The sequence below is a fragment of the Mirounga angustirostris genome, unplaced genomic scaffold, assembly GCF_029215605.1.
Source record: "Mirounga angustirostris isolate CCGP_5_RB_7025 unplaced genomic scaffold, mMirAng1.0.hap1 SCAF_1, whole genome shotgun sequence".
In the NCBI taxonomy this organism is placed as follows: Eukaryota; Metazoa; Chordata; class Mammalia; order Carnivora; family Phocidae; genus Mirounga; species Mirounga angustirostris.
Window position 1 is genome coordinate 80,442,525 of NW_026991709.1, and position 25,953 is coordinate 80,468,477.

General features: G+C 39.8%; 1 protein-coding gene across 2 annotated transcripts in view; it reads left to right on the forward strand.

Moving 5' to 3' along the window:
* Positions 1–25,953, forward strand: part of EHHADH (enoyl-CoA hydratase and 3-hydroxyacyl CoA dehydrogenase) — a 47,815-nt gene that overhangs the window by 12,396 nt on the left and 9,466 nt on the right. Inside the window, exons 3-6 of one of the 2 annotated variants that reach the window (XM_045903215.3) lie at positions 466–638; positions 4,039–4,150; positions 12,540–12,644; positions 24,131–24,472. In XM_045903215.3, the coding sequence (XP_045759171.1) occupies positions 466–638; positions 4,039–4,150; positions 12,540–12,644; positions 24,131–24,472 (732 nt within the window). The remainder of the gene's footprint in view (positions 1–465; positions 639–4,038; positions 4,151–12,539; positions 12,645–24,130; positions 24,473–25,953) is intronic. The other variant, XM_064584156.1, reaches the window with a different exon arrangement.

Consider the following 25,953-nt stretch of genomic DNA (forward strand, 5'->3'; position numbering starts at 1 on the left):
TTTTTAATTTTATTTATTTATTTTAGAGAGAGAGCACAAGTGTGAGGGGCAGAGGGAGAGGGAGAGAGAGAGAATCTCAAGCAGACTCCATGTTGAGCAAGGAGCCCAATGCGGGGCTCGATCCTAGGACCCTAGGATCATGATCTGAGCTGAAACCAAGAGTCAGACACTTAACCAACTATGCCACCCAGGCACTCCTTAATTTTTTTTGAAGGTGGCTACCTATCATATGGAAAGACATATTTTAGAAGATTACAGGATTCTTGATAAAGATTTGGGGATTGTCTCTCAGGTTGTTCTCCATTTTCTAGGCTGTTTTTTCTTCACTGTGCGTCCAACTAAAGGATGAAATGTTTCATGGGCCCTAAGAGGTCTGAGATTCCTTGACAGTTAGCTGTCGCCTTATTGTTATGTAACAGAGCCCACGTCTTTCTCAGCTCTCTTTCTCCTTGTCTGTGTCCTTAGGTGCTGATATCCACAGCTTCGGGACACCTAGAAAGTCTGACTTCGTACTGGGACATGTAGTAGATGAAATACAGAGAAATGAGAAGCCTGTGGTGGCAGCTATTCAAGGCCTGGCTTTAGGAGGGGGACTGGAGCTGGCCCTGGGCTGTCACTATAGGATTGCCCACGCAGAGGTAACAGCTAAAGCTCCGTATGGGGCTTGGTGTGGGGGACTTTTCTTTAAGGCAAAACCTAAATGCACTGTAAGCCTCAGAGGTGTTCATTTTAAAGGGCTAGCTCACTGGTTGACAACTCATCTATTTTTAGCCACTGGTTTTGCAGCTGCTATGTACCAGCACAATGGTAGTAGCTGGTGAAATATGTCCATTCCAATGGGTAAATAGCTATTAGCCTGAGCCCCATGACTGTTCCTTTGCTTCCCCTAACCCTGTCCCTTGGGTCTCCCCATGATCCATCACCTAAAGGGGAACTCCTGGATCAGTACTGGGCCCCCAGGACTCTGCTCCAGTAGTATGGCTCAGGTCAGGTTCCTCCGAGCCATGTTCATGCAGTATGAGGTATAAAATATTTTGACTATCATCCTGAGTATGTGTACTTTTTAAAAAAAATTTTTTTAAAGATTTTATTTATTTGACAGAGAGAGAGCAGGAGAGCAGAGGCAGGGGGAGCAGCAGGGAGAGGGAGAAACAGACTCCGCACTGAGCAGGGAGCCCAATGTGGGGCTCCATCCCAGGACCCTGACCTGGGATCATGACCTGAGCCAAAGGCAGTCACCCAACCAACTGAGCCACCCAGGTGCCCCTAAAATTTTATTCCCTGTCTCAAATGTTTCGGTTTTGTGGTCCCTCTTGATTATCAGTACCTAAGAAGACAATTTCCTATTCAAAAATAGCACAAAACTGTAAATCCATTTGTTTCTGTAAATACATTTAATTTGGGCTATTAGGTCTGTAGATGAGGTCTGTGATACTAGCCTTAACAATGGTAACATTTTTGTAAGTAACATATTTTTCTAATGATAAAGATAATATTGATCATTGTAATAGACTAGAAAATACAGGAAACTACAAAGATGTAAACTAAAATCACCCATAAACTCACAGTTCAGAAATAATCACTATTAGCATTCTATTTTGTTTTCTTCTGGTCTTTTTCCTACCTAACAGTTTTTTTCTTACAGCTTTTTTTTTCCTTTACTATCTTTTTTTAAAAAATATTTATTTTAGAGAGAAAGAGAGCACATATGCACACATGTGTGCACGAGTGAGGGGAGGGGCAGAGGGAGAGAATCTTGAAGCAGATCCCCACTGAGCTCAGAGGCCTGTTTGGGCTCGATCTCATGACCCATGAGATCATGACCTGAGCTGAAACCAAGAGTCGGACACTTAACCAGACACCTAACCGACTGAGTCACTCAGGCACCCCTAATTTGCCTTCATTTTCAAAAGCTAGTTTTGCCAGGTATAGAGCTCTTGTTTGACAGGTTTTTACTTTCAGTGCTTTGAATATGTCATCCACTGCCTTTTGGCCTCCATGGTTTCTGATGAGAAATTTGCTGTTAATCTTATTGTAAATAGTCTTTAAAAATATCATTTTAAATGACTGTATAATTTGTCTTATAGATATACCATAATTTATTTAACTATTTCCTTAGGGCATTTTAATTTTTATAAAGGCTTATGAATAAAGACATATATCCTAAGTGCTCCTTTTTCTGTGTCCCTCTTACCATGCCTTCTGCACACTGAGGGCAGATCTAAGTTATGAGCAATAATAAGTCAGGGGATGGGGATGAACAGTGGTAGAAAAAATCATGACTGACTGTTAGGAAAGCCTTGTGTGAGAGAGAAAAAAATATTTATTTTGGAGCTGTTGGCATCACAATGTGGGTACATGACAGTCTGCATTAAAGCACTCTCCTCCTCCCATCCTGCACCTGGAAGAAGACTAACAGAGCTTTAGCTACTTTTTTTTTTTTTTTTTTATGGAAAGAGGGAGAGAGCATGTGTGCGTGAGTGGGAGAAGGGGGGATGGTGGGGTGTGGGGAGTGCAGACCGAGGGAAAGGGAAAGAATCTCAAATAGGCTCCATACCCAGCATGAGCCCAATGTAGGGCTCGATCTCACAACCCTGAGACCATGACATGAACCAAAATCAAGAGCCGGACACTTAACCAACTGAGCCACCCAGATGCCCCAAGCTTTAGCCACCTTTAAATAGCCAGGAGAGGCATGTGATAAAGGACTCAAGCTCACCCTCTTGTCTGGACTGAGGTTGTTGCCTGATTATTTTTCTGCAGTAGCTTTATTGAGATAAAATTCACATACCATATAATGCACTCATTTGAAGTGTACAATTGAATGGTATATTAGCATATTCACAGAGTTGTGTACCCATTACCACAGTTGATTTTAGAACATTTTATTATCCCAAAGAGAAAATTCATACCCTTTAGGAGTAACCCACCATCTGCCCTCTCCCCCAGTCCTAGGCAACCACTAATCTTTCTGTCTCTATGGGTTTGCCCATTCTAGACATTTCATATAAATGGAATCATAGAATACGTTGTCTTTTATGGCTTCTATCTCTTAGCATAATGTTTGCAAGGTTCACCCATATTGTAGCCTGTATCAGTACTTCATTCCTTTCTATGGCCTAATAATATTCCCTTGTATAGATACACGACATTTTCTTTTTCCATTCGTCAATTAATCGACATTTGAGTTGTTTCCATTTTCTTGGCCTTTGTGAATAATGATGCTATGAAAATGTGTGTACCTTTTGTGTGTGGGGGGTGGGGGGCGTGTTTTCATTTCTCTTGGGTATAAATCCAGGAGTAGAATTACTGGGTCATATGGTGACTCTGTGTTTAAACTTTGAGGAACTGCCAAATTATTTTTCAAAGTGACTGTACCATTTCATATTTCCACTAACAATGTATGAGGGTTTTGTATTCTCCACCTCCTCTCCAACACTTGTTATTGTCTATCTTTTTATTATAGTCATCCTAGTGGATGTGAAGTAGTATCTTGTGGTTTTGATTTGAATTTTCCTGATGGCTAATGATATTGAACCATCTCTTCATGTGCTTGTTGGCCATTTTGTATCTCTTCTAGGGAGAAATGTCTATGCAGTTGCTTTGCCCCTTTTTAATTGGATTGTCTTTTTATTATTGAGTTGACAAAGTTCTTTATGTATTCTACATATATGATTAGCAAATATTCTCTCCTATTCTGTGGGTTGTCTTTTTAATTTCTTGGCTGCCTGGCTCTTTTAGGGCTCCATACAGCTGTTTCTGGAGAATATCATTTTTGTTGGCCCAAACAGGTCATAATGGAGTCAGAGAAAAAGTGTGTAAGAAGCTAGGGATGTGTTTCAACATGAAGACTTAGGGACAGCACAGCTCTGTTTATGCTGTTGAGTAAAGTAGAGTGTACACTAATTTGCCCTGTAGAAACTCTTGCCGAATATTATGGAACGGCGTTTTTTAGAGTGTGGGAAATCAGGGGAATGCTTGCCTTGACTCTACAAGTCATCTCACTCTTATGATCTTCATGCCTTCAAACTTTGATAGGCTCAAATTGGCTTCCCAGAAGTCACATTGGGAATCCTTCCTGGTGCAAGAGGAACCCAGCTTCTCCCCAGACTCATTGGAGTTCCTGCTGCACTTGACTTAATTACCTCAGGTCAGTACAAACCCTGCCAACAAGCGTCTAGAGCAATGTGAGGAACCGAACTAGGATGTAGAGAAATTCTATATTGACCATCCATTCCCTACTAATCTTAAGAGGATACTTTAACTTCTTTGACGATCAATTTTCTCATCTGTAAAATGGAAAGAGTACCTGCCCTGAGAGCTTCTCAGATGTTACCATGAAGACCACATGTAAGTGCCTTCTAAATGAAAGTGTATACAAAGCGCCAATTATATGTAAGGCTTTATTATAGTTCGAGTATCCATGCACAGACACTGGTATTCACATAGGGTGCATCATGTTCAGACCCAATTTAGAAATTGTAATATAAACAAGAATTAAAACCAGAATTGTCACAGAAAGGTTTCAGGTTTTAGTGTGGAAATGACTGAATTTTTCATTTCACAAGTATTAAGATTTTAGCTACAAATAAAGGTTGTTCTTTCTCACTAGGGAATGTGAACAATGCAACACTAGAAAACATTTAGACACCCTAGATTTACCAAATACCATAAGACTTATAAAGAGATTTCCAGTAGAGGTAAGGTAGGAAGAAAGAGTCACATTTTGATTGACAATATTTCTTCTTTCTTTATTTCTATGGGTCAGGAATTTGGGACCAGCTTAGTTGGATTCTAGCTCAGGGTTTCTCATGAAGTTGTTGTCAAGACATTGACTGGAGCTGTAGTCATCTGAAAACTTGAGTGGGGCTGAAGGATCTACTTCAAAGTTGACTCCCTCACATGGATGGCTAGTGGGTGCTGACTCTTGGCAGGAGGCTTCATTTCTTCTCCACGTGGACCTCCCCCTAGAGCTGCCTGAGTGTCTTCACAACATGGAGACTGGCTTCCTCTGGAGTGAGTGATCCAAGATAGAGCAAGGCGAAAGCTGCGATATCTTTTATGACCTAGCTTTGGAGCCTTGCACCATCTTTTCTGATTGATTATGTATATACGATATATATATACACATATATACACACATATACACATGTATATACATATATATGTACATATATTCATATATACACATACACACATATATGTAAAATGTACGTGCATACATATATAATATACATGTATACATAATGTATATATGATATTGATTATAGAGGTCTTTCCTGACATGGGAGGGGGCTTGAACCCTGAGAGGTGAAACTCCCTGGTAGTCACTTTGGAGGCTAGCTACCCCAACTGTATGCTCACACATATGCATCCCTATTATGTAAGTCACATATATAGTAGGTTAGATGGACATAAGTGCTAAAGAGAAAGATAAAACAGAAAGTGGGAATATAAAATGTGAGGGACAGAAGGGTAATATTTTCATATAAAATGTTAGGGATGGAGAGGTTAAAAAGGCTTTCCTACAAGATGACATCTGGGAGAAGACCTGAAAGAGGTGAGGAGGCTTATTATGCCAATATCTGGAGGAAGATATTCCACATGGAGAAAATAGCCAATGCAAAGCCCAGAGGCAGCAGTATACTTGGAAGTGTCAAAGAAAAGTAAGAAGGTCGGTAGAGCCGGAGTGAAGTGAGTAAGGGGAAGACACGTAGGGGATGAAGTTGCATCGTGTAGGGTTTTGAAGATGAAAGAATGAACTTTGGCTCTTCTTCTAAATGAGGCAGAAAGACATTGGTGTTTTGAGCAGGGAGTCAAGTGCTCTTGTTTATGTTTTTTTAAAAGATCACTCTGGCTGTTGAAAATATATTAACTGGAGGTAAGGGCAGAAGCCTGCTCTAATATTCCAAGGGCGAGATGAGGAGAGCTGAGACCTGTGTGGTAGCCATGTACATGGTGAGACATGGTCAAATTCTGCATGTGTTATGAGGAGAGAGCCAGCAGGATTTTGTGACCCATCAAAAGTGAGATGTGCGAGAAAGAGGAGAAGGAGTGATTCCGGTGGCCTGAGCAGCTGGGAGGGTGGTGCCATTATTGAGCCGGGGATTGCTGCTGGTGGAGCAGGTTGTAGGGAGGAATCACAAGAGCTTACTTTGGGACACGTTAAGTTTGAGAGGCCTATTAGACATCCAAGTGGAGATGTCAAGGAGACAGTTGGACAAACTGGCCTGGGATTTAGGACAGAGCTCTTTCTGATCTCCTCTCAGCCTCCATTTTCTAATCAGTAAAAATACCACACGGTTGCTTTAAAGAATAATGCAATTACATGACTTGCTTCTGGTAGAGTACCTGCCACATAGAAGACATTTAATGAATGGTAACTGTAGCAGGCCGAATAATGCCCCCCCCCCAAAGATGTCCATGTCCTAATCCCCAGAACTCCTGAATATATTACCTAATAATCAAAAGGGACTTTGTAGATGTGATCAAATTAAGAATCTTAAGATGGGAGATTATTCTGGACTTTTCAGGTGGGCCCAATTCATCACAAGAGTCCTTAGAAGAGGGAGGCAGGAGGTCAGAGAGGAGAGAAGATGCTACCCAGCTGGCTCTGAAGATGGAGGAAATGGCCACGAGCCAAGCACTGCAGGCAGCCTCTAAAGGCAGGAAAAGACCATGAAACAGATTCTCCCTTAGAGCCCCCAGACAGTTTTGCTGACCTATTTTAGACTTCTGGTATCCTAAACTAAGATAAGAAATGTGTGTTGTTTTAAGGTTCTACGTTTGTGGGAATTTGTAGAGGAGACTAGTACAGTACCTAATAACAATGACACTATTAAGACTGTTGCTGTTTGGTTTGGAAATTTTTTTTTTTCTAACAGAGTATGCTAAAAAAAAATTGTTATTGAAAGTTGAAGAGCCCCTGCTGATATTAATGTTGAAAAAAACACCAGCTTGGTAAGCACTGTGCCCATAGGAAGTTAATAAGTAAACAGAGTTAGATTAAATTAATAAGTAAATAGCTAACCTTTTCTGATCTTCTGGAAACCATTAGAGAGCTAATTCTGGAAAGTGGAGCAATTACAACAACCATCATTGCTTTTCCACACTTCCCTTAAAATGCTACCCGAAAACAGCTGAATCTTCCGCAGTAACTACAAAAGAGATGCTTGAGCACACTGCGATTCATTCCCTGATGTTCTCTGTCCAATCAAATGACAAGGACTATAGTGCCCTGCTCTTGCTTCTGCTTTCTTTTTTTAGGGTTTGTCCTTCTTGTTCACTGAATAGCATAGAAAGTCTCTGCTCTGTTCTCATCGAGCTTTGCTCCAGCCCATGAATTTCCTTATGGTCACTCCCAGGACAGGGATACCCTCAGGCGCTAGGCTTTGAGGAGATACTTCTTACCACCTAGAATAGTCAGGGAGAAGTTGTGAGTGGCATCCTTATCCTACCTGCCTTTTCAGGTGGGTTAAGTCCAGGTAAGTTTTCTCTATATATGAACAAGATGTGGAGGGTAAATTTTAGTAGCCAGGGCTCCCAAGCAGTAATAATATATATCAGCAAATATAATTTGGTGACCAAAACCAACAGACAAACAAAAAAACATTTAACACTGAACCCAAAACCTATGAAAATATTCTGTGGCATTAGAAGAGTGAAGCATTAATGTGAAACAAGATGAAAGAAAATGAAAATTTTAGAAAATAATCTAAATTAGAAAAGAAAATATTGTATTTGTTAAATAAGAACACCCTGTCTAAAATCAAAACATTAGGCCAAATAACTTCTTTTTGAAGCAATAAAAAGAAGACACGATCGAACAGACAACTCAATCAGCAACGTGGAGGATAGAGACACATTTCTGAAATTCAGAAGAATTTAACAAAAAGATAGACAAGGTATGTAATCAAGGTCTCTGCTTTGAATAACAAGAGCTCCCAAAACATGAGGCAAAAAGTTGAGAAGCAGTAACCAAAGGAAAAAATAGAAGAAACTCTTCAGATATGAAATGGAACCAGAGATTACATTTCAGCAAACTCACCGTTTTTCTTGGGAAAAACTGATGGGATATCAATTGCCTGATGTATTTTTAGTAAAGATTTTAAACTTCCAGGAAATGGAATCCTGCAAGCTTCCAAAAGATAAAAACAAAACAAAAGATTACTTTCAAAATAACTAAAATCACTCCAGCCACAAATAAATGATAAATATATGGAACATTCATGTATGATCCTAGTACCCAGGGCTCCGGGGCAGCGATAGTGTGTATCAAATCAGATAATACCCGATCCTAGCGTATGAATGTTCCATACGTTTGTCATACATTATTATCCCTACGTTATTATCATTTTTTTTTAAGATTTTATTTATTTATTTGAGAGAGAGAGAGAATGAGAGAGAGCAAGCACATGAGAGGGGGGAGGGTCAGAGGGAGAAGCAGACTCCCTGCAGAGCAGGGAGCCCGATGCGGGACTCGATCCAGGGACTCCAGGATCATGACCTGAGCCGAAGGCAGTTGCTTAACCAACTGAGCCACCCAGGCGCCCACGTTATCATTTTAAAGACTGTATGAATGTAGGATCCTATACAGTCTTTAAAATGATAAGCCTATTCTAAGATTCTATACAATCTTTAAAATGGTAATCTATATCAGAAGTTTTAAAGTGTGGTCCAGGGACTCCTGGGTATGCCTAAGACCATTGGGGGCGGTTCGTGAAGTCAGAGCTACTTTCATAACAATAGGACGTGACTTGCCTTTTCCACTCTCATTCTCTAAGAACTTTCCAGAGGTGGTTGTATTCCATGTGATGTCAAAACAGACGGAATGCAGAAGCAGGTATGAGAACCCAGCTGTCTTCCATTAAGCCAGACATGAAAGAAATTTACAAAAGTGTAAAACAATGACACTCTTCTCACTAAGCTTTTGAAATTTTGAAAATACAGTTATTTTGCATTAAAATGTATTCATGTTAACATTAATGTTAACATTAACATTTATCCTTGTTATTTTAAAGTGATTTAATAAAGAAACATTTTTAAAGCTCTCAGTTTTAATTTCTAATACAATAAATATTGATAGAAATAATCCACATAAACAAAAGCTTTTTGGAGTCCTCCATTATCTTTAGGAGTACAAAGCGGTCCTAAGATTAAAAGGTTTGAGAACTGCTAATTGAAATCCGTATTTTTTTCTGACACAGAAACCACAATACAAAACTGTGTATATGTGATCCAAATTAGAAAAGAGTATGAGTCTATGTGCATAAAAATGCTTCTTTTTTTCTTTTAGATGCTGGGGAGTTGTTATAAATCTGTACAGAGTATGAAAGAGTAGATAGAAAAACTAAAAGTGTTAAATTTCTTGCTTTCAATAAATTAAATTAGAAATTGTCTTAAGTTACAATGGTATGATAAGTACACTTTTAAGAATGTACAGTATGTTAAGTATCTAATGTAAAATTCATAAGAGGGTGCTTACAATCCAATATACTACAGAATTCAAAGCGCATAAGATAGTTCATTCTGCAAAAGATCAAATAGGAAGGAAGCAAAGCAGAATAAAATATAGAGGAAATTATAATAGTGTGAAATGAGTGTAAAGTCTAAGGTTTACTAAAATTGAAGCATGTGGGGAAATATTGAGGAATTTTGTGTCTCTGTTTTCATCATTAAGTCTCAAAGGCAAGCATATCTTGGGGGAAATCAAGAAGAAATCTGGCTTCTTTGACAAAAAAGAAATGAACAAGGATTGCCTTTTCCAAAGCACTGCTGCTTATAGAAATATTACTATTTTTAACCGATGAAGAAAAGAAGTACAAACAGTAAGGATATGATGGATTTTGATTTGCATAGAAAAGGTCACGGTGAATTAGAAGAAAATTAACGTTAGAATCATACACCTATCTTTTTAAGTTGTCTGTACAATTTTAGGGGGACTTTAAAATGACATCTGGAAAGGATTCTATGTCGACAAAGATTTTCTAAAGGTTGGAAAAGAAGCCATGAAGAACATTGGAAAAAATCGAGATTACCCACTTTGAAGAAGAGAAATCTCAGCTTCAGTTACCCTGGGTCTCCTTATAGTAGCTCTAGGCAGGGCTCTTATTAAAGTCCATTGGACAGGGGTTGTTGTCTACACTGAGGGCAGCAAGAGAAAAAGCAAGTTTAAATCTGAGCCTGAAGATTTGGGTTGTATATACAGAGCTGTGTCTTTAGGCCCTTGAAACAGAATCAAAGTACCCAGAATCTCACTGACTTTGTAAGAACAGTCGTGATACACCTCCACTTGTGTGAAATCCAGGCTAGAAGCAATCATTATAGCTGAAGGAATTTGCAGTGCATCCTCTGGGTAGCTCACATTATCTACTCAGTTGCCCCAAAGATCCTTTTTGTACTCAGGTTTCCATTTTCCATTTTATCTGCCGTTGGTGCCCTTAACCTGGGCAGGTTGATTCACTCACCCCTTACCCAAGTGATTTTTTTTTTTTTTTTAGGGTCTCCACTTTAGACTCCCTTGCAAACTTAAGAATGAGTCAGGGGAAAAAAAAAAAAAAAAGAATGAGTCAGGGAAACATTAAAACAGGCTTACTAAACATAGCTAAGCTGGTATCTAGAATCGTAACACCAACTATGGAGTTAACACTTCATTATTTTAAAAGATTTTTTATTTATTCATTTGAGAGAGAGAGAGAGCACAAGCAGGGGGACGGGGGGAAGCAGAATCCCCACTGAGCTGGGAGCCCGACGTGGGGCTCAGTCCCAGGACCTGGAATTCGTGACCTGAGCCAAAGGCAGACACCCAACCATCTGAGCCACCCAGGCGCCCCCAAGTGATCTTATACACAGGAGACTTGACCCCTGCAGCCACTCATCCACTCCTCACTGCCCTCCTCGCCCCAGGGGGAAATCTGGGAGCCTGTTTTCAAAGGCACTTCTAGAACACCACCCAAATAATGTTGCAGAGTGGCCCCTGCCGGAAATCATTGAACTGTCTCTCTGATCAAGAAAACCCATCTGTAACTCTCTGAAGCACTCCTAAGAACCAGGAATGGAGGGTTTGTCTCAAAGATGACCTCCACTAACACTGTATGAACAGCAAGGACTGTGACACTGTTACCCTCAAGACTGATTTGATGATCACTTTTCCACAAGGCAAGATGGTACTGGCAGGAAAGCAAGTAAGGTGTTACTGTCTCCTTTCTTCTGACCCTGTGTTAAGGGATGCTCGTATCCCTTAACCCGGTTCTTCAGAATATTCAGATTAAATTACGTATTTACACCCAATGAAGAACTTAGGAGTGGTGCTCATCAAACTTCTTTTTTTTTTTTTTTAAAGATTTTTTATTTATTTATTTGAGAGAGAGAGAATGAGAGAGAGAGAACACATGAGAGGGGATAGGGTCAGAGGACGAAGCAGACTCCCTGCCGAGCAGGGAGCCCGATGCGGGACTCGATCCAGGGACTCCAGGATCATGACCTGAGCTGAAGGCAGTCGCTTAACCAACTGAGCCACCCAGGCGCCCGCTCATCAAACTTCTTAACACCCTACAGCTGCCATTCTATAGTGGAGGTGGCCAGGGCCACCCCTGCCCATTAGCAGCTCCTGGTACCACCGCCATCAGACACTAGATGTCGCCAGCGCTCCTTTTTGTCCTCACTCCACCGCCATCAGACACTAGATGTCGCCAGCGCTCCTTTTTGTCCTCACTCCAGGCTGACAACCCTCTGTAGAGCACTCCTTTCTCCAGACTTGGGGTCATGGGCCACACCCTCCCTGCATGGATCTGAAGCAACAATTGTCTGATCACTTCTGCTTCCCTTTTAGCTCCTGTGGTGAAAGGCAGGGCTCCAAAACTCACACAATAGCAACTCCACAAACGAGGAGAGATGCTGGGTAGGCAAAAAATGACACAAGTCCACCCCATTTATCCCGTGTAATTTTGACTATAACTTCAATAATGTCAACCTAATCGATAATTTCCCCCTGCTTATCCAACTATATTCATGTTTCAGGACTGTCTTTTTTTTTTTTTTTTGGTAATCAGTGATGGTATGTGTGTTGGTGTATATTGGTGTAAGAAAGATCCTGCTACTCTCTGCTGTCACTATCTCTGTTATTGGTCTCAAAACTTGATCATCTCTTCTCTAGAAATGTCTACTTCACAAAGTGCTTCCATAGAGATTTATAGACTATAAAGAAAATGTGTTATTCTCACTTGATACTCAGAATTACCAAGGTAAGCATAATTACTCCCATTTGCCTAGGAGGAAGGGGTGGTCCCCATACAATTCATCATCACACAAATAGTAGTAGAAGGTAGAGCTGAAGCTTGAACTAAGTTTTCTGGTTACCTATACAGTGACCTTTCTACTATAATAGTCAGTGTGTTGCTTATTTATTTCATTTAATAATAGATGTTTGTATCCAAGACAGATAACCTTCCCTACTAGAGAGAGTAATGCTTTTGCTTTAACCTCACATTGTTCTTTGATTTTTGTTTTGTTTTGTTTTGTTTTGTTTTGTTTTGTTTTAGGAAGACATGTTTTGGCAGATGAAGCCCTCAAGCTGGGTATTCTAGATGAAATTGTGAACTCAGACCCGGTTGAAGAAGCAATCAAATTAGCCCAGAGAATTTCTGGTAAGAAGATAATAATAAAAATAGCACAAGATTGGAAGCAAGCTAAACTTTCATTTTAATAAAGAATTCCTTAAATGTCTTATGGTACATCCATGTGATAAAATATGATGGAGCTTTAAAATGAATAAGAAACTGTACATATTAATACGTTATAAATGCCACGACATATTGTATTACAAAGTGAAAAACACTATACATCCAGGGCCCTGGGTGGCTCAGTTAAGAGTCTGCCTTCGGCTCAGGTCATGATCCTAGAGTCTCAGGATCGAGTCCCGCATCTGGCTCCCTACTCAGTGGGGAGTCTGCTTCTCCCTCTGCCCTTCACCCCACTCGTGCTCTCTCTCTCTCTCATTCTCTCTCTCAAATAAATAAATATCTTTAAAATAAAAAACCTATACATCATTGTGTATAGTGGGTCACCATTTATGCAAAAAGAAAAGGGGGATGGACCTGAATGTCTATATGGGGAGAATGTATATATGTAACTGTTCATCTACATATAAGATATTTCTGTAAAGATTCACAAGAAATGGTTAATGGTTGCCTCTGGGAATGGGGTTGGTCAGCCAGGGAAGCTCTTGGAAGAAAATTTTTCATTGTTTACCCTTTTGTACTTTTGAATTTGGATTGAAATAATGTATTTTCTGTAAGAAATAGAATTAAAATGAAAACAAGCAAACAAACAATTCAGCAAACAGAAACAAGACTCTCAGTGTGCCTGGGGGGCTCAGGCACAGGTTGAACATCCAACTCTTGGTTTTGGCTCAGGTCATGATCTCAGGGTCATGAGATCAGGCTGCACTCCCAGTGGGGAGTCTGCTTGAAAATTCTCTCCCTCTGCCTCTCACCCTACTTTCTCTCAAATAAATAAATAAATCTTGGGGGGGAAAAAAAGAAAGAAACAAGCCTCTCTAATTTGCCACAATGAAACCATAGTTATGTCTCGTGAGCTGTATTTTCTTTCTCTCGCTGGTTTCTCACTCTATGGATTCATGGCATTCATTCCTTTAAGAGTCCTTGGGAGTGGCACTCCTAGCGTTTTCCCTTTTTCCTCTTTTCAACTTTTCCTTTTTAATTTATGGAGATTGGCAGCAAGATGGAGAGGGTTAAAGAGTGCCAGAAAAAATAATGGGGAGCAGTGATGGGTCACAGGTAGAGCTTCAGGCTCTTCTTTCGGCTTGGTGGTAGGCAAAGGCTCAGTGTCATTCAAAGGCATTCTTTTGAAAAAGTCATCCTTTTGTCGACCCTGGCAGGGACCAAACACTTCCCTGAAATAATCTTTCTTTTTGTGGCTCTAGCCAGTTGCGGTTTCAATGCGACCGTAAAAGCTTGAACTGGAGAAGCCAGGGACTGTAGAGAGAAGATCCTGGTGACTCATATAGAGAATTAGCAAGTCTTTGCCCAAAAGGGAATGAGCCTCCTGGTATTGTTCTCTGCCTTCCATACAATCATCACCAACTTTTTGTCTCTGATTTCACTGTGCCTCCTGGGAGGGCTTATTGTCGTGTTAGAAGTCACTCGATTGGCTGATAGCAAAGGCTTTTTGCGTTTGGAGATGCGTACAAGGGTTTTTGGTTTAGGGCTGGTGATAGACCCATGTCTAACATTGACAACCATGGCTTTAGTTTGTAAAGAACTAGGTCTCCACAGGAAGTTCTTTTCCTTAACTGATTTCCCTAGATTGAGATTTGAGAGTTAAGGAACTAAAAGAGATAGATGAGGATCATAGTCTAGTAAATTGTAAAATGGTCTGTTTTAATTTTAAAAATGTACTTGACTTTAAAAATAATTTTTAAATTAGAAAACTAAACATTAAGTTAATTTTTTTATTTTTAAAATTTATAAAATGGCCTACTCGGTCTCTGCAACATTGCACAGTTTGTCCACTTGGTGGCATCCAAATATTGAGGAGGAATTACTTGCTTTTTTTTTTTTTTCCTTTCCGTTTTTTTTAGGAATCATCTGCTTTAAAATTTGGTAATTCACCTGTTAACAGTAGGGAAATGGTTTTTAGCTTTTGACAATTATATGGAACTATTTTAAATTGTAATTATGAAGACTATACAGAAATATGTAAAATTGTGTATAAAAATGTCTAAAATATAAATTTACATAAATTCTATAATTATAGCTATATAGAGTATGAATATGACCAAAAATTTAAAGGAAATATGCAAAAATGAAAATAAGTTTTTTTCAAGAAATTTCATAAGTAATCTTTGCTTCTGTTTTCATTTCTTCCAGCTTTATTGGGGTATAATTTACACACAGTAAAATCCACCCATTCCAAGTGTAGAGTTTGAAGAATTTTTGTAATTGTTTATAGTTGTCTAACTACTGTCACAATCACTACATTTCTTTTTTTTTTTTTTAAAGATTTTATTTATTTATTTGAGACAGAGAGAATGAGAGAGAGAGAGCACATGAGAGGGGGGAGGGTCAGAGGGAGAAGTAGACTCCCTGCCGAGCAGGGAGCCCAATGCGGGACTCGATCCAGGGACTCCAGGATCATGACCTGAGCCGAAGGCAGTCGCTTAACCAACTGAGCCACCCAGGCGCCCACAATCACTACATTTCTATTACCCTAAAAAAAAAAGTATTTTCATGTCTCTTTCCTGTAGATTCTCTTCCCTTCCCCTTGGCCACAGATAATCACTGACCTACTTTCTGTTAATATAGTTTTGCTTTTTCAGAATTTCATATAGTTGGAATCACAATACAGCATATAGCCTTTTGTGTCTGACTCCTTTCACTTAGGATAGTATCTTTGAAATTCATCCATATTGTTTCATGTAATAATATTTCATTCTTTTTTATTACCTAATAGTATTCCATAGTATGGATATCATTGTAAAATATTGGAGACAACTCAAAACTCTAATTTTAGGGGATTAGTTACATAAAAGGTGGTAGATCACAATGAAGCAACCCCATTCAGCCATTAAAACTTCCATATTTTTTTTTAAACTTCCATTTTTTTTTTTTAAGATTTTTTTTTTTATTTGAGAGAGAGAGTGAGAGAGAGAGAGAGCACAAGAGGGGGGAGCGGGAGAGGGAGAAGCAGACTCCCCGCCGAGCAGGGAGCCCGATGCGGGACTCAATCCCGGGACTCCAGGATCATGACCTGAGCCGAAGGCAGTCACTTAACCAACTGAGCCACCCAGGCGCCTTAAACTTCCATTTTTTAAAGAAAGTGAAGAACTTGGGAAAATGCTTACATGTAATACTGTAGAAAACAACCAGATAGGAAAATGCACAGTTGCATGTATATGTCTTCATATGCATATTTGCATAAGGAAATAAACTAAAAAATTTTTGTCAGTGCTTGTATTGGGCGATAGTTAAAGAAGACTCTTGATTTTTTTTTAAAAAAAATGTTTATCTTGGGGTGCCTGGGTGGCTCGGTCAGTTAAGCATCCGACTCTTGATTTCAGCTCGGGTCATGATCTCAGGGTTGTGTGATCAAGAGTCCGGAGTAGGGCTCTGCGCTCAGCGGGGAGTCTGCTTCTCTCTCTCTCCCTCTCTCTCTGCCCATCACCGTGTATGCACGCTCACACTGTGTCTCTTTTGGGGGTTAAGTCTTAGAATCTCCCTGGGAAACTCTGGGAATTTCCTGTTTGGTTTTATTTATTTGTTTGGCTTTTTTTTTAGAGAGAGAGCGGGAATACATGAGCCGGGGGCGGGGGGGGGGGGGAAGGGGGCGGCGGGGGGGGTGCGGAGGGCAGAGGCAGAGGGAGAATCTCAAACAAGCTCCACTCCCAGCACAGAGCCTGAGGAGGCACTCAATCTTACGACCCTGACACCATGACCTGAGCCAAAATCAAGAGTCGGATGCTTAATTGACTGAGCCACCCAGGTGCCCCTGTTGTTGCTTTTAAAATGAGTTCCACTATTTGGAATCCTACGATTCCTTGGTGCTGCTTTGTAATCGGTAAATGCCAGAGATACAAGGTAGAGAAATAGTGCAGATTGACAAAGGACTATCTCATAGAATCATATGTACATTTGCCATTTATTATCTTACAAGATGCATAGCGTAGAGAGACTTGTTCATTTTGCCTTTCACTTTCATTGAAGGTCTTGTTCTTTTCCTTTCTGTTTGTTCTAGACTTTCCTCCCCTTCTCCTCCTTCTTCTTCTTTTTGGTCTTTGTTTTTAAATATAGCTATTAGTATGTGGTTATTTGGCAGAACAAAATGATGGATTGACTTGAAGGAGAGGCTCCACAAAAATCTTTTATAAATATATATTTGTATTTTATAATAGGTATTTATGAGTATACTAAAAACCACTGAATTGTAAACTTTAAAATGGTGACTTTTATGGTATGTGAATTATACCTCAATTTTTTTGAAAGAATTTATTTATTTATTTTAGAGAGAGAGTGTGTGTGTGAGTGGGTGAAGGGGCAAGGGAGAGGGAGAGAGAATCCTCAAGCAGACTCCCTGCTGAGCACGGAGCCCAACGTGGCCTGAACTGAAATCAAGAGTCAGCTGCCTAACCAACTTAGCCACTCGGGTACCCCTATACTTTGATTTTTAAAATACATGTAAAATTATTGAGTTCTCCTTTCCCATTTGCAAAAATATGCCATTAATTAAGCCTATTCCCACCCCATTCCTACATCTCACCCTCCCATCCTCACCCCCAACCCCTGATCAACTTCTTCAGCTGAAATGTTGACTTAAAAACAATAACAATAATAATAATAACAAGGATATATATATATATGTATATATATATAAAATGTAATAACGGAAAAGATTAAGGAACTTACTTAGTTCCTTAGGGGAGAAGGAAGGGAATTTCCAATGGTCAATGTTGCAATCAGCAGTTTAGAACCAGTTATGGATAGAAGGGGATTATAGGAGGATAGCATGTATCTAAAAATATGACTTGGGGGTACCTGGGTGGTTCATTTGGTTGAGTATCTGACTCATGATCTTAGCTCAAGTCTTGATTTCAGGGTTGTGAGTTCAAGCTCCACATAATATATATATGTATGATTGGGAAGTAGCTGCAAATTTCTCTTACAATTTAACATGCATCCTGGAGAGGAGAGTTGACTATGAAAGTCAATTAACATCATGCATCTTAGTGCTCTTGTTATATGAAGCTTCTCAGACTACTGCAGTGCAATGGATTAAGCAGAGCAATTCAGAATTACTTGGTCAAACCAGATTGCTTTGGCTCAACTGGGGAGGAGAGGGTCCCATAAAATGCTATTTATTTGCATTTGCATTTGGCCAGCAACCTGCTTATTTCCAAACTGAGTAAGAACTCCCCGTTCCTGCGTGCATGTTTCTAGCATGAAGCTGAAAGTATGTGCTGCTATTCAAAGATGGGCACAGGAGACATCCAGCTGGGGGGCTTCAACTCAGGAACCTAATGATGTTTTTGTCCCTGTAACGAGCCCTGGTTCTGTTATGATTATGACACCATGTTAGCCATTTTTAGTGATTCTAAGTCTGCCTACAGACTTTGGTCTGTGTGTTCATTTTGATTTTGTGACTTTAAACAAATCTTAATGGTATCATCGTCTTTCTCTCCATTTTATCTTTTGCTTTTTGTAATTTATTTTTGCTCTCTGTGAACCTTTATATACACATTTCACAAGAACAGAGTGACCCTGCCTCACAGAGAAGGCCTAAGCGCATGTCTAAATTGAGCTGCCTTTTTTTGTAATACCAGAGTTCTGTGGGTGACCTCCTGCAAGACTGAAAAAGTACAGTTGTCCTGTATGTCCTTTGCAGAGCTTCTGTGACAAACACAGCTTACTTACTGTTTATCAGAACTGGAGAAGAAACCATCCTTTATGCCTTAGGTAACCATTTCTGTAAATTACATGTTATGCCTCTCTTTAAACTAGGCAGAGAAAATCTCTTCCTGTCAGTTTACCAGAAAGAAAAGAGGGGAAATAATCACCTCCTTTTCTTCCTTTAGGAGGGTGATTCACTTATTTTTTTTTTTAAATCAAAACTTGAGTATTCTTTTGCCTTACAATACCTCAAAGAATTAAGAAAAAAATGTGAATGGGTCAAGGAAAGAATTCAATTATAAGCATATTTGAATCACTAATTAGTTCCTCTTCTCCTCATTTTCCTGGGTGCTGACCTCATTTGCTGGTGCTGACCTGCCCATACCTGCCTCTCTTATTCTGTAGGTACAGCTGAGTGAATTTAAAACCACCAAGACACTAAAACAACCAAGTGTATAAGAAACACACGTTGAAAACAGCATACCTGTAGACCCAAAGGGGAAATTCTGAATATATTTTGTTCTAATAGAACGAATTTGTAAGGTAATAGCATCCTTTATAGCTGCAGCAGGAAAGAGATAGGAAATTGAGCAGGGAAAAAGCATCTGTATTTGCGCCTGGATCCACAATTCTCCAGTGGATGTGCTCAGCTTGGCCCTAGACTGGTCTGGACAGGCGCCACAGGTAGTTCCCAGAATGCCCATCTGCAGTCGGATAGATTCTGAGTATCCCCAGGATAATAGCATTATGCTGATCAGCAATAATTACTGCACACAATTAAGCAGGCTTTCCTTTTTTCTTTTCTCTCTGTTTTTTGTTTTTTTCTTTCTTTCTTCCCTTTTCAGTGTCTGGTCCAGGGCAGAGTTTGCCAGGAGCTCCAGCTGTCCTTGATCCAGATCCTGGCTGACCTAATGCTCTGCTCCTGCACTTTCCAGAAGCTACACTTCAAAATCAAGTGTTGAAGTTTTAAAAATACACATGTGTAGGCCCCACCCTTAAATATTCTTAGCTGGGTCTCCAGTGGGGCATGGGCATCTGAACTTTTTAAATTCCTTGGATAACTCTTGATGTGTACTATGGTGTTGAGAATCAGTCCTAATCAGATGGGAATTCCGGTAGTGTCACAAGGACAGAAATTCAGCTCTAAAATATGCCCTGTTCCCGGCACAGACTGCCCCAGCTGCCTGTTCATGCCACAGCATTGGCGGCTCTGTCCCCTTTCCTCATGCACTTCGTCCTCCACATACTTGTCCCCTCTTGCCTCCCTTTGGGGCCATCAGGAAATTAAATCAGCTGTAGGCCCTGGAAGGGGCTCCATCCTTCTCCGCTGAACTTGCCTTCCTGGAAATTGAGGATTGGGCTAACACATTGGAAAATTGAGCAAGTCATTGGAAACCTGTTGGGTAGAGTTCATGTCTTTCCAACAATAGGAGGGCACACAGGGACCACATGTCTAACCACTGTCTTCCCCTCCTTTCCTGTTCTCAACATCATATGGGAAAGCATTAATTTAAAAATCCATTATTTGGGGAGATGCCTGGGTGGCTCAGTCGGTTAAACATCTGCCTTCGGCTCAGGTCATGATCCCAGGGTCCTGGGATCGAGCCCCGTATCTGGCTGTCTGCTCGGCGGGGAGTCTGCTTCTCCCTCTCCCTGCTGCTCCCCCTGCTTGTGCTCTCTCTCTCCCTCTTTCTCTCTGTCAAATAAATAAATAAAATCTTTAAAAATAAATAAATAAAAATCCATTATTTTCGAGTCTACTTAGTTATCAGGCATTAGGAAGTATTGTTGCCTCCTAGGTTAAAAAAAGTTTGAGATTATGCAGTGCCTCAAAGATAAATTTACATGTGTACATGATTAAATCCAAACCTTACTCAGTCTCCCTTGCACACTTTGTAACACACCAATACCAGACAGGTATTGCTGTCATGTTCATATGCCTTTTTATACTGAAACTGCTTTATAACCTCTGGTAGGTTTTCTGTCTAATTAACTGAAGTGTACATTTTTGATGTAATGGTGTATTCTTGAAGAGATGGTAACACTTTAAAAAAAGTTTCTGGCATAGTGTTTTAGACAGCAGTTTTGGTAATATAATGTGTTACACATTTATTCTTTTTATTTTAAGATCTGATAATGCATTTATTTTAATGCAATTGACAAGAGAGTTTATTATATTGCAACTGGCAAAAGAATTTGGTTATTTCTATGACATACATCTTAAAATTATGACTGATAACATTATACTAGGACATAACAGATTTAAAGTTTAATATCACATCTTATTTGATAATGCTTCTCATACACATTTATCCTTTGATGCAAACTTCAGAATCATCATTCTGTTGAGTTCTACTCAATTCCATTAAGTTATTTTTACTTTTATTATTATTATTTTTTTAAGTAAGTTCCACGCTTACAGCCCTGAGATCAAGAGTCACACGCTCTACCAACTGGGCCAGTGAGGCGCCCCTGTTGAGTTTTTTAAAAAATATAGAACCACAAGGGTTTTGATTAGAAATTCATATATAATATATATGGAAAATATTTATATTTTTATGTTATGAAATGTTTATATCCAGGAACATGGAGTCTCTCTCTTTATTAAAGTCTTTATATGTTCTTCAATAAAATGGTATAGTTATCTTCTTAAAGGTCTTGTATGTTTCTTGATAAATTCATTTTTAGGCATTTTTAAAAATAGCTTTAATGAGGTAGATTCACTGTATAGAGTTGCACAGCCATCACCATGAGTCAATTTTAGGACTTGTCACCACCCCCAAAATTTCCCTCATATTTTGTTGCAACTTCTCCCACTTCCACCCCCGGCCTTAGGCAACCACTGATCTTTCTGTCTCTACAGATTTGCCTTTTCTGGACATTTACCATGAACGGCATCATATCATATGTAATCTTTTGATCTGGCTTCTTTTCAGTTTGCATAATGTTTTTGAGGCTCATTTGAATTGCAGCATGTATCAGTAATTTGCGGATAGTATTTTTATTGCTGAACAGTATTCTGCATAGCTCTACCACATTTTCTTCATCCCTTCATCAGTTGATGAGCTGGTATGAATAATACTGTTACGGATATTTGTATATAAGGTGTATGGGGACATATGTCTTCATTTCTCTTAGGTAGATTCCTTGGAGTGAAATTGCTGGGTTGAACAATAAGCTTATCCTTTTAAGGAACTGCCAAACTGTTTTCCAAAGTAGATGTACTGTCCTGTTTTAGATTTTCACAAACAACGGCTGAGGATTCCAGTTACTCCACATCATCACCAACACCTGGTATTGATGTCTTTTCAATAATAGTCATTCTAGTGGGTCTGTCTTAGTTACCTCTAGCTACATAACAAATTACTCCAAAATTTAACTGCTTAAAATCAAACATTTATTACCTGGCAGTCTCTGTGTGTCAGGAATATAGGCGTGGTGAACTAGGTTCTCTGGTTTAGGATTCCACATAAGATTGCCTTCAAGGTATTATCTGTGGCTTCCCACCTCAAGGCTTGACTGGGGGAGGATCTGCTTCCAAGTTGACTCAAGTAGTTGTTAGTAGGATTCAGTTCCATGTGGTCTGTTGCACTGAGGGCCTTAGCCCCTCACTGGCTGTTGGCTGAATGTCTCCTTCAGTTCTTTGCCACGTGGGCTTCACCAAAGGGCCGCTCACACGTGGCAACTGACTTCCATCAGAATGAATGAGTGAGAGAGCAAGAGAGGGTGAACAAGACTGAAGCCAGAGTCTTTTTGTACCTTAATCTCAGAAATGACATCCTATTACTTAGAGACAACCCACCACATTCACTATGGTTTTTTTTTATCACTGTGGTTTTTATTTGCATTTCCTTAATGACTAATGCTGTTGAACACCTTTTCACATATGTATTAGCCATTCATATATCCTCTTTGGTGAAATAGCCACTCAAGTTTTTGCCCATTTAAAAAACTGAGTGGTTTGCCTTCTTATTACTGAGTCACAAGAATTCTTTCTATACTCTGGATACAAATACTGCATTAGATATTTGATTTACAAATTGTATTGGTTTTCTATTGCTTTGATAACAAATTACTGGAAGCTTAGTAGGTTAAATGACACAGATTTATTATCTTACAGATCTATAGGTCAGAAGTCTGCTGTTTGGGTCTCACTGATCTAAAATGCAGGTTTCTGCAGCCATACTCCTTTTGGAGGCTCTAGGGGAGAATCTGTTTCCTGCTCACTCAGGTGGTTGGCACAATTCACTATCTTGTGTTGTAAGACCAAGGTCCTCATGTTCTTGCCGGTTCTAAGTCAAGGGAATGGCCCAGAGGCCACTGAATTCCTTGATTCTTGGCCCCCTTCCTCCATCGTCTAAGCCATATCATCACCAACAGGTCAAATCTTCCCCATGTTGTGTCTCTCTGACCCTTCCTCATTATCAATGTCTCTTTCAGCATAGCTGGGAAAGGGTCTCCTCTTTTAAGGACTCTTATGCTTAGGTTGGGAACATCTAGACAAGAAAGGATAATCTCCACATCTCAAGTTCTTTACCATTAATCATATCTGTAGAGTCTCTTTGCAATGTAAGGTTATATACTCATAGGTTCTAGGGATTAGGAAGTAGACATTGGGGGCGTGCAGCATTACTCTGCCTACCATACAAATATTTTCTCCCAGTCTATGGTTTATTGTTTCATTTTCTTAATGGTATCCTTTGAAGTACAAAGTCTTAAGTTTTGATGACATCCAGTTTATTGATTTTTTTTTTGTTCATGAATCATGCTAAGAATACTTTGCTTAACCCAAGGTCCTAAAGATTTTCCTTATGTTTTCTTCTAGAAATTTTTATAGTTTTAGCTCTTCCATTTTGATTTATGATCCAATTTTTTTTTAAAGATTTTATTTATTTATTTATTTGACAGAGAGAGACACAGCGAGAGAGGGAACACAAGCAGGGGGAGTGGGAGAGGGAGAAGCGGGCTCCCCGCAGAGCAGGGAGTCCGATGTGGGACTTGATCCCAGGACCCTGGGATCATGACCTGAGCCGAAGGCAATCGCTTAACCGACTGAGCCACCCAGGCGCCCTATGATCCAATTTTTTGAGTTAATTTTTATATATGGTTCTAGGTAAGGATCTATTTTTTTTTTTTTTTTTTTTTGCATATAGCTATCTAGTTATTTCAGCACTGTTTATTGAAAAAACTCTCCCTTCATTGAATTGTTTTGGCACCTGTGCTGAAAATCAGTTGGCTCTAATTGCCAGGACTTATTTCTGAACTCTCAATTATCTTCCCCTGATTCGTATGTCTCCCCTTGTACCAGTATAACACTCCCTTCTGTTCTAGGTCTTTTTAAGTGTTTGTTACTATCAGGAATGGAGTTGAGATTATTTTGAATCTAAAATATTCTTAACTCAGAAATATTTTCCTTAAACTCACTAAGAGTTTAATATTTAATCTATTATAACACTGTCTTGGCTTTGGAACAGAAGGAAAAGGAAACTTTCATGCCTACATGAGGTAACTTGAAAATTGCGTCGAATCTGTTAAATTCTATCTTACCAGACTAAGGTGCATCAGATATTTTGATGCTAGTGTTAAAATATCTTGATGAATAGTATTTAATTTTGTGCTTTTAATTGGAGCAGGTTGTTGTCTATTATTATTATTATTATTACATACTCCTAGTCCCTTGGTATAAGTAACATTTCCAAAGATCCGATTTTCTTTCTTCTTTCTTCCAGATCAGCCTTTAGAATCCCGTAGACTCTGCAACAAGCCAATTCAGAGCTTGTCCAACATGGACAGCATTTTCAGTGAAGCCCTTCTGAAGATGCGGAAGCAGCATCCTGGGTGCCTTTCTCAGGAGACGTGTGTCCGTGCAGTCCAGGCTGCCGTCCAGTATCCCTATGAAGTGGGCATCAAGAAGGAGGAGGAGTTGTTCATGTACCTTCAGAAATCAGGGCAGGCTAGAGCCCTGCAATATGTTTTCTTTGCGGAGAGGAATGCCAGTAAGTGGTCAACCCCCTCGGGAGCATCCTGGAAAACAGCAACGGCACAGCCCATCTCCTCGGTTGGCGTTGTCGGTAAGAACGTGGTGGGGTTAAAGTCATTCTCCAAATCTGCACATAGGAAGTGCTGCCATTTGCTTAGGCTCTATACTAAGCATGTTATTTGTGTGGCTAACTTGGTTTTCACCCCAGCCCGTGAATTATCTTCATTTTACATGTGAGGCCTAGAGACACCAACCTCCTCAAGAGTGAGCTAAACACAAGCGGTGTGAGGGTCTGGCGCTAGGTCTGTCTGACTCTAGACTCTGGGTATTTTTTTCTTACTCATTGCCTCCTCTTCCCTGCATGAATCTCTCACTCGGATTTCCCAGCAATGATTATTGTTTGTACCACATTTCCAAGTATGGTCTGTCACTCTTGTAGATAAGTGTTTGGAATGAAGGCTCTTTGCCTTTTCTGGTCCCTGGATTCATTCACTTCTCATTTGACATCACTATCCTCAAATCTCTCTGCACCCTGAAACAGTGAACTCCCTACTTTTTCCCTCTGGAATTTTTCCAAACAAAACCTCTTCTTTCCTCAGAAGCTAGTCCTCTGATTGGCTTCTTTGGGCTACTTTCCTAAGCTTCCCTTGTTCTTAGTCTTGACCCAGGAATGGTCTTTGGTGGATTTTAAACTCCCCTGAAATGGTAAGCAAAATGTTATATGTGTCAGCTTATATATGGTCTTCTGGGGGAGGAGGTCCATAGTTTACTGAAAGTGTCAACTTTCTTAACCCTCACCCAGCTGTCCAGCACCAACCCAGTTTGGAGGGAAAGACCCCACTCTACATCTTCTCAGTCTTCTGTTATCAGTCACACTGTGCTCTTTCTGGCATTGACTCTGTTCACTTGTGATTTTTAAAATTTTATTTTATTTAAATTCAACTAATTAACATATAGTGTAGTATTAGTTTCAAAGGTAGAGTTCAGGGATTCATCAGTTGCATATAACACCCAGTGCTCATTCCATCATGTGCCCTCCTTAATGCCCATCCCCCAGTTACCCCATCTCCCCACTCACTTGTGATTTTTAAAGGAGGTGGACAGAGAGTGTGACAGAGAACTCTCTTTCTTTTTTGTGCTTTTTTTCAGCAACGCCAATATTTGTTTCTAGTTGCTGTGCACTTACTCTGTTTCTTCTCTATGTTCCTTCAAGCCAAGAATAATTAATGCAATATAACAGCAAAGATGAAATTTATCAGTATTGTGTTCATCAACCATTGTTTGAGAGTTTCCCTATTTCCTTGTTGTGAGCCTTTTAAAAAAGATTTCAGATTCATGTCTGGCATGAAGTGTCTAAAAGTTTGTAGTTTTGTTTTTTTAAGTGTACCCCGTATTGTTCATAAAAATATTTGAAGAAGCATTTAAAATCCATGGCAGATAACTTGGATACAAATAAAGTGAGAGAGTTTGGTCATTTCCCCCTTTGTCACGTCTATCCCCATACTGCTGCGCACGTGATCATTGTGACGCAGCCTCCCGCGGCTCCCTGTGCCCTCTGGAACGTTCCTACAG